The sequence below is a fragment of the Phaenicophaeus curvirostris genome, chromosome 4, assembly GCF_032191515.1.
Source record: "Phaenicophaeus curvirostris isolate KB17595 chromosome 4, BPBGC_Pcur_1.0, whole genome shotgun sequence".
Lineage (NCBI taxonomy): Eukaryota > Metazoa > Chordata > Aves > Cuculiformes > Cuculidae > Phaenicophaeus > Phaenicophaeus curvirostris.
The window spans coordinates 22,519,776-22,534,568 of record NC_091395.1 but is presented as its reverse complement, the minus strand read 5'-3'; the positions used below and the strand labels follow the sequence as shown (position 1 = coordinate 22,534,568).

General features: G+C 54.8%; 1 protein-coding gene across 2 annotated transcripts in view; it reads right to left on the bottom strand.

Annotated features, from left to right (window-relative positions):
* Positions 1–4,607: 4,607 nt before the first annotated feature.
* Positions 4,608–14,793, bottom strand: part of PITX2 (paired like homeodomain 2) — an 11,073-nt gene continuing 887 nt past the window's right edge. Inside the window, exons 1-3 of one of the 2 annotated variants that reach the window (XM_069854867.1) lie at positions 8,559–8,860; positions 7,518–7,723; positions 4,608–5,879 (exon numbers count right to left, since the gene is read on the bottom strand). In XM_069854867.1, coding sequence (XP_069710968.1) covers positions 5,316–5,879; positions 7,518–7,723; positions 8,559–8,790 — 1,002 coding nt within the window. In that variant the 5' untranslated portion in view covers positions 8,791–8,860 and the 3' untranslated portion in view covers positions 4,608–5,315. Of the gene's footprint in view, positions 5,880–7,517; positions 7,724–8,558; positions 8,861–14,793 lie in introns of those variants that run through there. The other variant, XM_069854866.1, reaches the window with a different exon arrangement.

Below are 14,793 nucleotides of genomic sequence, written 5' to 3'. Positions count from 1 at the left end.
GCAGCCCGCACAGCGCTCTGTGCGGCTCGGTGTGTGTTTATATACGTGTGTGTGTGTGTGTGTGTGTGTGTGTATATATATATATATATACACACATATATATATACACGCCGGTGTTTATCTGAGCCTCTTCCCCGCCACACCCCGGCTCAGAGGGAAGCCCCGCAGGGCCGGAGATGCGGCTCACGCCACGCACACTCGTTCACACGCACAGGGCTCACACGCACAGGGCTCACATGGCCCCTTCTCCAGCGCTTCGCCCCCCGGGCAGGGGGCCGAGGCCGAAGGGCTCCCAGCTCTTCCTCGCTGCCGGAGCGAGGCACCCAGGGCTCCTTCTCCCGAGTGGGCTCCTGGGATCTTTGTGGCTCTTTTGATTTTTTTCCCCCTTTATTTTCTTTTAAGTTTTTCCCTTTATTTTCTTTTATTTTCCCTGCTCCCCCTCCGGTTTGGGGCTGACTGTCGGTCGCATCCATCCTCGGCTCCCGACGGCTGCTCAGCCCGGAGTCCCCCGGGGACTTGGCTTTGCCGGGCGTCACCTGCCGAGCGGCCCGGCCACCCGTTGCCTCCGTGGGGCCGGGTCGGTGTCCCGTCCCACCCCGGGGACGCTGCGGGGCCGGAGTCCCGCTCGCACGGCGCCGCCCGTCGCAGGAGATGCCGGGCGGAGGCCGGCGGGGCCGGGATCGAGCCGGTGTGTCGTGTGCGTAGATTCCCCCCACCACCACCACCCCGGGCAGCCCCAATCCCGCCCCCCGAGAAGGCAGGAGGCAGGGCCGCTTCCCGTTTCGGCGGCGGCAGCGTTTGCTGTGCCGCGCCCGGCTCCGCGGCGGCGGGACCGAGCCGCGCCGTGTCCCCCCCGTCCTACCCCCCCCGCCCTCGGGGCAGGCGTGGGTCGCATTCGATGGGGAGAAAGCGAGCAAACCAGCCCCGCCTCGCCCCCGAAACCGTGGATCGACCGGGGGAAAATCCGTCTGGCGCCGGCGGAGCCCCGGCTCAGCCGGGCGGGCGGCGCGGAGCTCCCTGCGCCCCTGCGCAAGGGCGCGGAGCAGCGGCTCCGCTGTGCCCCACCGGCCCCCGGCTCTGCCCGACACAAGCCGGGGCCGAATTCGCGAAAAAGCGGTCTCGAACTGGGGTTTTTTATTATTTTATTATTAAAAAAAAAAAGGAGATCTCGCCGCTGAAAATTTACAAGTGAGGGTTTCATTTGTTTCCTCTCTTTTTTGTATCGGAGAAGAAGATGCAGGGGGGCTGGAGCAATTAATTCCAAAAAGGGCTCGCACTTAGAAAACTTCAGAGTTAGCAATCAATTAGTCCGGCATTGTACGGAGCTCCGAAGGTGTAAATCCTTCCTAGTTCCTGGATTATTGACTGTTACGGTCTACCGGGTGCATAATATTCAGCCCTACACATGTATAACACGCGTACCAAAGCAGGCATTTAGCAAGGTAAATTATACGCCCCCTAAAAAGCGGAGGTGTTAGCGCCAGTGAGCCGCAAGCCCGTCCCCTGCCCTCTCTCCTCGGCTTGAAAAGGGGTGTGCGACCCCCACCCTCTGCGGTGGCCGCGGGGGACAGCGGGCTGCGAAGAAAAAAAAAAAAAAGCCTCCCCCGGGCTCAGATGCCGCCTGCTTTCTCCTTCCAAAAAGGCTGGTGAATCTCATGAGGGAGGCCAAAAAAAAAAAAAAAAAAGAAACAAAAGAAGAGGTTAGGTTATAGGTATAAACAAACACACAGGTAGGTAAAGATGGGTGCCTGGCTCTTTCGGGAAGGCGCGCACGTCTGAGCGCACACGTAGATGAAAACAAGGCAAAGAGGAGGCAGGGAGAGAGGGGAGAGCGCGGAGAAGAACCCCAAGGAGGTGTTTGGATATTTACGTTCGGTGTTGACCCTCGCGGGGCGCGCCGCTCCGGCCGCCCGGGTTCAAAGTGCGGGGAAGGCACCGGCCGCGAACAAAAGAGCCGAGCCGGGACCCGGCCCCGGGGAGCAGAGAGGGGCCCGCGCCGCCCAGGGACACCCCCACCTCTCCGGGCCCGACGGGGCTGTGGATTGGGATGTGGATTGGGATGTGGATTGGGAGGCAGACGGCGCTGGCCGCTCGCACGCCCGGCGCGGGGGGCAGCGCAGCGGGCGGCGCGGAGCGGAGCGGCCTTGCCGGGGGCTGAAGGGGGGAGAGCCCGATGTTTAACCCCCCTCTCCGCCCCGCTTCTCCAAATAGATATTTCGCAAATTCCTCATTTCGTTGTGGCTTTTTCCTCCCCCCCACCCCCTCCACGGCCTCCATTGTTCCAGGTTCACCCTGCCACCGCCGATAAGGGGAAGGAAAGCCCCCGGGAGAAAAGGAAAAAAAAAAAAAAAAGAAAGAAAGAAAGAAAAAAGGGAAGGAAAGAAAAAAGGGAAGGAAAGAAAAAAAGAGAAGGAAAGAGAAAAAAAAATCACGACGCAAGATTTTGATTTACAACATAATCAAAACATTATATCTTTGGTCAAGTGCCGCAGAAAAATGATGACCCTCAAGGCTTCAGCTAGGGGGAGAAAGAGAAATTCAGATTACACTCGGAGTGATTTATGTCCTCTCTGAACGGTCACGTTGATTTTTCATCGTTTGAGCCATTACACAGTAGAGTGGAAAACTCTGATCCAATTTTTTTTTGATCCGGAAACGGTATCTATTATTCTTCTAAACGTATCTGCTTGTACTATATTTTATATATATTCTTTCTCCATGCGCACACATATTCTAAATATACACATGTATAATTTTTTTTGCACATATAAAAGATGGGTCTATAAATAACCAGAGCCACCGAGAAGAAACGAGAGCCGAAAAGAGCGTGTAAAATACCGTGCCGAAACCCGCAGTGATCCGGTCGCTGATTTCCAAACCCGTCCCGGCGAGAGCGTTTGAGCAGAAAAGCCCCCGCGTTTCTCCGGTTTCCCCGGGCCTGAGGGGGGTTCTCGGGCTTCCATCCCCTCTCCGGCATCGCCGCCAGCCGAGCCAGGAGGAGGAGGAGGAGGAGGAGGAGGAGGAAGGGGACAATTTTGGAAGCCCCTGGCACTCACCCGGGGGAGGTGTTGACACGGTGTGGAAAAAAAAAAAACGAGGGGAGCGGCGTTGGGTCGTGGCGGCGGTGAAGTCGGGCACGACGGGGGTGGGGGAAAGGGGGCACCCGCCTCCCCCTTGCCCCAAGCACGGACGCTCCTTCGTTCCACCGACCCCCTGGCAACGACACGAGAAGGAAAAGAAAACAGAAAAACGGGTGTGTTTTTTTTTAAAAAAAGCAAAAACAAACAAAAAAAAGCCAACAAAAGAAACTCTAAAAACTATACGAGAGAAAAAAAAAAAAAGATGAGAATAAAAAGAGGCGAAAAGGACAATAAAAACGAAGGGGAGAAAGTAAAGAGGAGGATACGGCCTGTCCACAGCGGGAACATCGCGGAGGAACCCGCTTTGGGTGGGGGAAGAGTTTACCGCGTGGGAAAGCGCAGGACACTGACCTCTTCGCTCTCCCCCCGTCCTCTGCTTCTCTCCCCGTCTCAGCCCTGGGTGGGGGACACTCCCCACTCCGCGGGGCCCCGCCGGGGGACCCCGGGGTGGGCCCGGGCTCCCTAAAGCGCGCAAAAAGCGCGCAAAGGCCGCGCAAGGACGCAAGCTTTTCCCCAGGCTCCCTCCCTGCCGTCCCCTGCGCGCCTCGCCGGCTAACGCGCCTGCGGAGCCTCTTCGCAAAGCGATATTCCCGGCGGGTCCTGCCACCATCCCCCGCGCCAGCCCCTCCGGGCCCGCCCGGGGTGTGATTCGATGGGAGGGCCGAGCAGCAATTCATCTTGATTTGTTTCAATCGTCCCGGCGACGGCGAAGTTACTATAATCCTGCATAATTTTCAGGAACAAGCAGGTTGAGAATGAATGGGTCGATATTATTTGAAACAAAACACACGAGAGCACGACCTTTCCCTTCAACGACGTGTTGCAGCACGAAGTCGCAGGAAACTCGGGGCTAACCTCTCAACCCCCCGCACTCCGTGGGGCTGCGGTTATTTGGGCTGCTCTTTGTTTCTCCTCACGTCTGAAAGGGGGATTTGGAAGCAGAAATGTAATATTACATGGAGGAGGATCTCCCCGCTGAAGGGAGAAGGTGAGCGCAGCAGGCGCCAAAGGGGACAGATTGTTTTGAATGGGAGCAGATTGTTTGCAAACTTACTTCTTCCTCCCCCCCCCCCTTCTTTAATGTAATAAAAGCTTCCTTCACAGCAGGAGAAATTTATGTTCGAGATACAGCAACTTTGTGGCTGGTAAGTCTCGAGGCCAGCGATGTCAAATAATCCATTTTCTCGGGGCTGCGTGGAGGAATAAAGGGATCCTGCTGCCGAGAAGGAGGGTATCCGAGCCCCTCGTTTCTCTAACACCCAACTTCTACTCAAGGGATTTATTATTTTGTTTTACGTGAAATTAAAACTGCTAGCATTTATTTGTATTGCAATAAAAAGTACTGCCCTGTGTTTCCAGAAAACGAGATCCAGTGTTGACAATCAGTCAATCACTGCAGACCAGTTACCCCTGCGCAGCTTGGCTCAGTAAATAAAAATCCAGACAAAACTGTATGCTGTATATTTTACTCCCATGAAATAAAACACATTTTTTTTCATGTTTGCTGAAAAGTAAAACAATAATATTGTATGAAATGTTATACACAAGGCATGTTTTACATTGCAATATCAGAAACATCATTGCATCCACCAGAGGTACTATTCTAAAACTGATATTCACACATTTTTTAATAATTATATGTTAGAAACATACAGTGTCGCATTTAGTATATACATTCCCTTGCTCACAAGCGAAAAAATCCTAATCGCTTCTGTGTAACATGCTTTATTTTAAAGCCTAACCTTTTAAAAACACTGTTGTGATATTACTAACAACTGCTTTTATAAAATTAATTTGACATTTCGATATATATACATCCTTTCAGTCATTTTTATGTTAACAATGCTAAACTTAAAAAATAACAAGCTTATAGTAACATTAAAATGTCATCATATCCAGTCAAACATTTGTCCATATATATATATATATATGTCCTTGTAACTGTTGAAATACTCTTAGTGAAAGAAAGATCTCAGAATCTGTAGGAAGTCCTTTGAAAACAAAGGAACTATCTTGATTCAGTGGTTTCCTCTTTATTTTCCTCTCTCTCTCTCTCTGTGTCTTGATTTTTCCTCCTTTCTCTTTCTCTATAGTGCCCATTACTTTCTAGTATAATTCTCAGTCTCTGCAAGAAACGGGGAGGGATTCCCATGCAGTGTTTCCTACTTGGGTGTCTCACACAGGTCTGTCCACCGCGTACTGGCAAGCGCTCAGATTGGAAGCGGGGTTCTGCACGCTGGCATAGCCAAAACTGGAGTGCTGCTTGGCTTTAAGTCTCAGACTCGCCAAGCTCGAGTTACATGTGTCCCTATAAACATACGGAGGTGTTGGAGGAGCATAAGGACAGGCTGGCGTCGGCACTGCAGAATTCAGGGAGGGATTGCTCAAGTTGTTCAAGTTATTCAGGCTGTTGAGGCTGGAACCGGGGACCCCAGTGACTGCAGAGGGTACCATGCTTGAAGACATACTCATGGAGGAAATGGAGTTTGGAGGGGAGAACATGCTCTGAGAAGAAAGAGGGTTGACATTCATGGAGTTGAAGAAAGGAAAGCTTTTGGTGGAGAGGGAGGCGGAGGTCAGGCCCTTGGCTGCCCAGTTGTTGTACGAGTAGCCCGGGTACATGTCATCGTAGGGCTGCATGAGGCCATTAAACTGTGGACCGAAGCCGTTTTTGCAAAGCTCAGCTTGCTGGTTCCTTTCTCTCTTTCTCCATTTGGCTCTGCGGTTCTTGAACCAAACCTTCAGAAACGGGGGTAAAGGGAGGGAGATGCAAGACGCGAGTTAGTCAGGAACCACCACAGCAGCCCTTCAGATGCTCTTGGGGCAACAGCCGGTGGCGTCCGTGTATACATATATATACACACACGCACATACATAAACGTGTACGTACATATACATATGTGCATGTATAGGTTCATCTTCCCTACAGAGCCCAGCTCTGGGCTGGGGGCAATAATGTGCTGCCGGGGCCCCCGAGCATCCCCCAAGCCCCAGTGTCGCTGGGGTTTAGCGAGGCAGATCCGTGCCCTCGCTACTCCACACCCCCTGCAGCCTCCCCCACCCCTGCCCTGCGCATAATTTGCTATGTTCTAATTCGCACCACAGGGAGCATTTCTGTCTCCTTTTTTTTTTTCTTCCCCTCGTTTCTCTCTCTTTTTGCCCACTCTTTCCTTGGCTTATTCCTCACCGGACCCATCCAAGGGAAATAGAAAAGTGCAAAAGCGAGGGCAAAACGCCTGAAATCCGCGGAATTTTAAGGCGATGTTTCCTATTACGGGGAAGGAGGGGTAAGCCAGCAACTAATAAATCCTTGCTTCGGTTTCTTAAAGCTACAAGTTCCCCCTTCGCGAAATCTTAGAGACGAAAATCACTTTCTAAACAAACTTGTTCGACTGCTCTTTGGCAGAAAAAAAGAAGGGGGGGGAGAGAAGAAAAATGAAAGAAGAAGAGGGGGGAAAATCGCCTTTTAACAACGTGCTAAATGAGATCTAAGGGACCCTCTTCGCAGACAATGGGAAAACATGCCCTTTCCCAATCCACATCTAGGTGTCTGACCCGTCGGACAGCCCCCAGCAGCAGCCTGGCCGTGTGGATTGGAGCCGCCCCGGGGGTCTGCAGGAGCCCTCCCCCCCCCCCGACCCGGGCAGGGGACGGGGCTCCGAACCCCGCTCCCCGCAAAAGCCGCACCCCGCACGGCCCGTGCTCCCGCTGCTGCCCGCAGTTCCCGCTGTCTCGCTTCCCTCAAGCGACTGTGGGGAGAGGATTTACGTGGGGTTTCCGAAAATCTAGAGTTTCGGCTTGTCTGGGGGCTTCCTTTTTTCATCCCTCCTACACCCCCATTATCCCCGCGCGGTGCTCGCACGCCAGCAGGATCCGGCCCCGGTGTCTCTGCAGGGCCGGTGATGGTCCCATAAATCTCAGAGGGGGGAAAGGGTGGAGAGAGACGCTCTTCGAATTGTGAAACCAAAAGAGGAAAATGCAAGGAAGGGCACGTCGTGAGTGCCTCGGAGTGAAGTAAAAGCCCTTGTGTATTCTACATCTTTTTCTCATTAGAGGCAGCACAGGTTGCAGCCTGTTCCAAGTCGCTTTCTTGGCTAATGTTTTCATTAGCGTTTCGTTCAAAAGGAGCAGGACGCATTGCACGGTGAGGGCGAAACGTGCAGCAAACCATATTCCGGGGAGAGAGAGAGAGAAAGAAAGATCCCAATCTGTCTCGCTTTGACAGAAATGTCCTGCTCTGCCCTGCTTTTGTGCAAAGGCTCTGAAGTTTCCTTACAAACAGAAATCGAAAGCAGCTGCAAACATTTCAGCTCTGCTCCCCTTCCCCCTCTCCCCGACCTCTGCCGCTCGGAGCTTGGGTGCCGTGTCAGGACTTACCCGGACCCTGGCCTCGGTGAGGTTGGTCCAGACGGCGATCTCCTCCCGGGTCGACATGTCCGGGTAGCGATTCCTCTGGAAGGTGGCTTCCAGCTCCTGCAGCTGCTGGCTGGTGAAATGAGTCCTCTGCCGCCGCTGCCTCTTCTTCTTGGAGGGATCCTCGGGCCCCGCATCCTCGTTCTTGCTCTGCTGGCTCTTATCTTTTTCTGTAAGGGGGGGCGAGGTTGGGGGGGGGAGAGAAAAAAAAACAACAAGGCGGAAAACAAGGGCACCTCAGCCTCCAAAACCTCCTCTGCAGCGGCCGGGGACGGGCTTGTCCCCGGCGCTGCCGGATCCCCCAACCTGCCCCTAACGCAGCCCTGCGGGGTAATGATTAACCCGCCCGACCTCCCGCCGCCGCGGCCGCTCCGCGGGCACCAGCGGGTGGGCTCCTCCCGGACGAGCAGCCGCCGCCGGGGCAGGGGGACGGAGCCACCTCTCCGCCTGTCTGTGCCCGTTTTCCATCCATAGACACATGCAAGGGCTTTTGCCTATCTGCATCCGTATTGTTTTCCAACCTGTATACATGTCATCCGCGCTGTTTGCCTGTCCTACACCCACATCGCTCGCCTGCTTGTACCACGCTGTTCCTCTACCTGTAGCCATAATATTCGCCCACCCGCATAGACAATGTTCGCCCACCCGCATCCACATCATTCTCCGACGTACATCTACATCACTTCTCCGTCCGTGCCCACGGCACTGGTCCATCTATACCTACGTTTGCCTGTCTATGCCCGTATTATTCACTCATCTGTACCCGTACTATTTGTCCATCTGCATCCATATCACTCGCCGACCGCTGTTCGTGCCGCTTCCCTATCCTTACACATGTCATTATCTTTCTGTGCGACGGCACGCGAAGAAGAACCCCCCCCCCAATACACACACCCCGGGGTCCCGGCTCGGGTGCGGGGCGCTCCCGGGCGGAGGGGCGGGCGCGCACCGCGGGGCGCCCGGCGGGAGGGGGTCTCTGCCGCTCGCCCCCCCGCCCCGTCTTACCTGCGGCCTCGGGGCTGGAGGTGTCGGAGATGGTGTGCACCTCCAGCCGGTGCTTGGCGGACTCCAGGGAGGAGCGCGCCTGCCCCGGCGCCAGCGCCGTCGCCATGGCCAGCGCGGGCTGGTGGTGATGGCAAGACGAGGAGGAGGAGGAGGAGGAGGAAGGTGAGGAGGAGCACAGCTTATTCCCTGCTCCCAGGCGCTCCAGGCTTAACGGGTCCTTCATGCAGTTCATCGGCAAGAGGACGCCAGAGTCTACGCTCGCGCCCGGGGGCTCGGCGGGAGGAGGTGAGCGTGTGTCTGTAGGTGTCGGTACGTGTCGGGGGGGCGGCGCGACGGCCCCTCCGCGGGCCGCTCCGGGGGCTCGGGGCTGCCGGGCCGGGAGCCGCGGCGGGGCGGGCGGCGCTCGCTCAGCGCCCGGACGGCGGGGCGAGCCCGGGAGCCCGGCGGCGACGGGCGAGCGGGCGAGTCCGGTCCCGTCGGAGCCGTCACGGCGACGCGGCTGCTCCCCGGCCGGCGGCCCCCGGCGGGGCTGCGCGGGGCGGGGGCGGCGAGGCGCGGCGGCGCTCCCCTCCGCTGCCCGCGCATGGACCCGCAGCCGCGCCGCGGCCGGCCCCGCACCGCCTCAGCTCAGCCGCTTCCCTCTTGGCCTGACATCTTAAACCGGCGGCGGCCTTCCCCGCGCCGGCACGTCACCCGCCCCGCCCCGCGACGCCCCCGCCCCGCCTCCCCCCAGCCCGCCCCCGCCCGCGCCCCGCCTCCCCGAAAACCCTCCCGGGTCTCCGCCCGGGTCTCCCGGCGGGTGGTCCCCGCGGCCGGACGCCCCGTCGGGGCGGCTCCGGGCACGCCCGCGCCCCTCCGCGCCCGCGGAGAAGGGGGCAGCTCGGCGCTGGGAGACGGCGCTTCCTCCTGGAAGATGGCGAGGAAGGCTCGGCCCGAATCCCCGCGTTACGGAGGGGCCGGAAAACCAAACGAGGGGGGGCGCGGTCTGTCCGACGGCAGATCTCGGGCTGCTAACAGCGATAGCAGCGGCAGCAGCTGCGATAACTACAGCCAAACACGAACCGCAACAGTGCTCCCTCTCCGCCACACGGCTACGGAAATCTTCCCGTCACACTCAGAGGAATAAGGAAGAGCGCGTACATCCCAGCCCCTGAGCGCTCGTAACCCCCGCGCTCGCCGGCTGCCTCGCCTCCCTCTGTCTGCACCGCAGGCGGAGAAAACGCGGGGGGAAAAAAATCCTCTCGCTGGCGCTGCCTTGCCCGCCCCCTCCTTGGAGTCGGGTTCTTAACAGAGAGTCCCCAGGGAGGCTTTTCCAGCCCGGGTTTACACCTGATTCGCGCGGTTATCTGCAGGGATCGTTCCCGCTCTCGGCGGGGACGCGCAGGGACCGTCCCGCTGTCTGCCCAGAGCAGCCCTCAAGCTCACGCCCTCTAAAGCCGTTTGCAGAGCTTGGCTGAGCCCGACACCGGGCTGGCCGCCGGCACACAAATCCCCCACACGCTGCCCCCCGACAGAACCCCCTCCGAGGCTCGGGGTGGGGGGACGAGGCAGCGGCGGACCCGGGTCCCGCGGGAGGAAAGAGGAGCGGGATCGCTTCCAGAGGGTATAACACGGGGGCACGTTGCCCTCCCGTGTCGGGCAGGACCTCTCGGAGCAGAGGGGTCGGCATCGCCCCCGGGGAGATGCGCCCCCTCTTAGGAACGTGGGGCCCGAGGGAGCCCAGGCGCGGAAAACGCAGGTTGCGCCTGTATCTTCAGTTTCTTTACACGGTTACGGGCATCGAAAAGTTGCCGGGAGCTTCCTCTTGACGTGCCCTTCCACACCCACATCCTAGAGCCCAAACTTTTCTGTATCTCGTTTCTCCCCCTTCCCTCCCCAAGGGTCCTTCTTAGTCGCTGATGCTCGTTCGAGGTGCGTATCATCCCTCGCAATCTTACTTATCGCTAAATTATACATATTACTTTCGCAGCCCGTTAGTAAAGAAGGTTAAATTAATTTACATTCTGCTCATTATCTGGTGTTTAAATGACGTGTTTTTATCCCTGAGATTTGGCAAAGAATCTCTTTCCTCAGACCCCACAGCGTTTCGACGGAGACAACGCTCTTACATTTGTAGTGGATTTTAATCTGATAAGACTCTAATTTGCTTAAGTCTTTTAAATAGGGGGTTTAAAATGATTCTAGCCATTTTCTTATTGAATTTCCTCTAATTCCCCCAAGATCATAAAGTATATGTGTAAAGTAAATATTTCCTCCCTTTGCACCGGCAGCAGATGACCTATAACTAAGTCAATATGAATCCAGCTCCATTCCGCACAATTTGTTTACCAATTATATCCCCGTTTCTTCTTAACCTCTCGCTACCTCCGTGGTTCCGCACCCAGAGATCCCCCCGCTGCCCCCCACCCCCAGCCCTTCTGCACAACGGGACCGCGCGGAGCTGCCCTCGCCTAGGTGCGTGGGGCCCCCGCGTCGGGGCTGCAACAAGCCCTGGGGAGCAGGAGGGAGAGAGGGGATATGGTGCTAAACCCTCTCACACCCCCCTTTTTGATTTTTTTTTTCAACGCGGCAACGCAGCCTTCTCGCAAATAAGCGAGACCCCTTTTCACTCCTTTTCTTTTTTTTTTTCCTTATTTTTTTTTTAACGCGGCAACGCAGCCCTCTCGCAGATAAGCCCTTTTACCCTTTTTCTTTCCTCTTTTTTTTGCATTCCTTTTTTTTTTTTTTTTCAGTTAGTCTGGAGAAATAATGTCTTCTTCTACCACGACTCGGAACGCTGCGCGGCACGGAGCGCTTTTTACGCCCTTTATGCGCTTGCAGGGCGCTCTGTCCCGGGACAATCGGCGGGGTCGGGTGGGTGTCTGCCAGGGAAGGCAGAACCTGATCACGGCGCCACCATCCCACGCCTTCCCACAGCCGGGACAGACCCTCTGGCCTTCCCTGCATCCTCAAAAATGGGGAACAGCACCAGCCCGAACCCCGGCAGCGCAAGGGAGAAGGTGCCAGCATCAGCACCTCCTTACACGCCTTTGATTAAAACTCCCCCACCCTGGGCAGGAGGGGAGCTACCACGCAGCATTCGTTGTCATGGTGACCATAAATCACGTAAATCCAAAAATACCCACCTATAATCTGAGATGAAGCTTTTATTTCCCGAGTGAAATAATATTTTAAAAGCTGTCAACCAACGGAAAAACAACCCAATTGTAGTCACCCAAGTAATATATTAGCGGTACAGGTTTCAATTAAAATGTCAAAAATGTTTTTTCTTTTTTTTTTCTTTTTTTTTTTTTTTTCTTTTTCCTGCTGGAAGCTCCCTTGCCCTTTTGGTTCGCTCCCGGCCGGTTCACCCGCGTACCGACTGTCCGCGCCTGCTGCTGGGGGCTGCCTCCCCAAATCCCTGATTTCGGTGGATTTTTTCCTTTCCCCCTTCACCCGGCGCCGGACGGCTTGCCCGGGACTCGCCCCGGTGGGCTATGAAAAACTACGATTTGAAGCCGCTCCCCACCTTCTGCATTCCCTTTTAATTTTGTAATTATTTTGGTTTTTTTTTTTCCGAGAGTGTTTGCTTCCCGACCTCCCGCTCCCGGGACCGGGAGCCGAGCGGCTCGTCTGGGGGTGCCGGGGGAAGGTGGGAGTTGGCCAGACCTCCTGCGGGTATTTATTTTCCCACTTTTCCTTTATCTCCTTACGGGATCGTTGTTTCTAGGCGTAATACTCTCCTAAATGGATAAATTGGTTCTTACGCGGAGTCTCCAGCTAGTCCTGTTGTCTTTTACCTTTGGCTTGTTGTCTTTCGCCTTTCTCGGATTACCGGGTATTCTCCTCGATGAAGAGCCATTAATTACCCATTCAGTCAATATTAGGAAGACTACAGAGCTTTTTACATAGGATTAAGAAGACATCAGATTGTTCCGTTAGTATATTCCTGCTCACGAATAAGCTTTCATTATACATTTAGTTTTCCCTGGAGTGAGCCTAACAACTGCCGCATATATTATTCTCAGACGACGGCGGCGGGGGAAAAATTATATATCCGAAGCGCAATAAATATCCTTTTAATTTGCGCTCGGCGGGGGCCGCGGGAAGGGGCGCGCAGCTTCCGCGGTGCTGCGCGGGGGCAGCGCACGGGGGAAGGGCGCTCCGCCCCGGCCAGGGGGAGACCCACCGCTCGTGTCACAGCTCCGGGGACAAATTTAGCCACGTTATGTGGCGGGGAGGGTGCCGCTCCGGCTCCGCCTCGGCTCCCCCCGCGCCCTCTCCCTCCCGCGGGGGCGGAGGCTGCGCGCCCCCCTCGTCCCAGGGCTCAAAAAAGGCAGCGGGGACCTTGGCTTTGCCCGCTGCCGCGTCTTCTTTTGCTGCTCTGGACGGAAAGCTGAATCAGCCTTGGGGTTTTGTTTATGAAAAGGAGATGTTAGGTTATAGAATATTCAGATTTTTTTTTTTTAAAGAGTTGAAACAATCGATTTGTGATGCCCAACGATGATACAAGCCGGAATTCAATTTCTACGTTTCATGTTGGAGGCTGCTGTTTCAGCAAAACCCAGATTATCGATTACAAGGAAAGATTCCTTAAGTAGAATCCACATAACTCAAAAAATTGTATAGCTCATGTATACATATACACTTGCACAGGCACACAGACAGCATCCCCCGGCCCCGCATACAAATTGTTCGAATAAACAAACCAGCCACCGTTTACGCGTTCTGTGGGGCTGTCGCAGCGTGTGCTGAAGTTTTCCTGATTTCGGTCACCCAGCAGCGATTTTCTCGTCTCTCCGAGTAAACACGACACCCGCCGCGCTGCGTTTGACACTTGCAGGCTACGATATTTTCACACTTTCCCGTTTTCCTTTCCCCGGTTTAGCCACGGACCCATTTTTTGCCTTGGAAGACAAAAAACGCTCCCCGCGCCCCCTTCCCCCGGGAACACACGAGTCGCTTTGGAGCGTCTCCTACTGAATTTCGTTTCCTCCTTTGGCAGGAGCACCGCTTTGACCAAACATTCGCGTTTTCTACTGTTATTACCAACGCAGCTACTTAGCGATTATTCTCCTTGAGCCCATCGCTGGCACTTAACCCGTGAAATTACTCGCCCTCCTAATTTCCGAGGCTGAGCTCTGACAGAAGGGGGGCCGGATCCCCGCCGCTCTGCTTCCCACCTCTCATCATCCCGCCCACCCCAAGGACCAGGTAAATCTCACAAAGCACCAAGTCCTGACGGTCAGGCAAGACAAAAAAAAAAAAAAAAATTAAAAAAAAATTTGTATATATATATATTACCTAGCGCCGCGCGATTAAAAGCAAATCAAAGACAAGACCCAGCGAACCCCGCCGGAATCACGAGAAAACACCCGTGATTTCTGCGATTTGCGACTAGTAGTCGCCCGAGCATCTCAGTACTTGCCCTTATGCGTTGTACAGGTTGGGGCTGCACACAGGGATCCCCCCCACATCTGCAGGGATATAGCCGCATCCGCAGATTTTCCGCGCTTCCTTTCCCAGTAAATGGGAAGGTATTAATGGTCAGGTAACCCCTCGTTGCTTCTTCGGCTTAGACTTCTATTTTAACTAACGGCATTAAAGGTGTTTAGATAGTAATTTCCCCTGCAGCCCGACGAGTGAAACCCAGACCGGTTGATACGGTAACGAGGCAGGAAATTTTGCGTGTACGACAATAATCCGGGTTCATAATTGATGGTTAAGAAAATAACCATTTGTTTCTCGGCAGAGGAAGTAAAAGTTACCATGTCAGGGAGCGTATGTGGATATTACTTTTAAAAATACTTAGCCGAATAAAGCTGGCGTGGAAGGGCTCATAAATTTATTATATCAGAAAGGTCCCCACTTTCCCATTAGATCGCGCTGAAGGCTTTGATTAAGACCACCTGTTCGTCGGGAGGGAAAGGCAGGAGAGGGGGAAAAAGGCCTTTCTTATTTGCAAACCATATATAAAGCGATGTCACCCTTCCTTTCCACATTATTTAACACTTATTACTGGCCGCGGGAAAAAGCGCCAGACCCCGCTAAAGCCTATTTGTGCACAACTTAATATCACGTATGTTTCCGGGATTAAAAATTATCGGCTCATAATACCTTCGCGTTTGGAATTACCCCGGATTTTGCTTGCTAACCTTCCTCTAGCCTAAGCGTTTCTTCTTCTAGGGGTTTTGATACTCGGCTAGCAAATCCCACTTAAAGTCTCCGGATGAAGTTGGACTCGGGAGGGGGACGT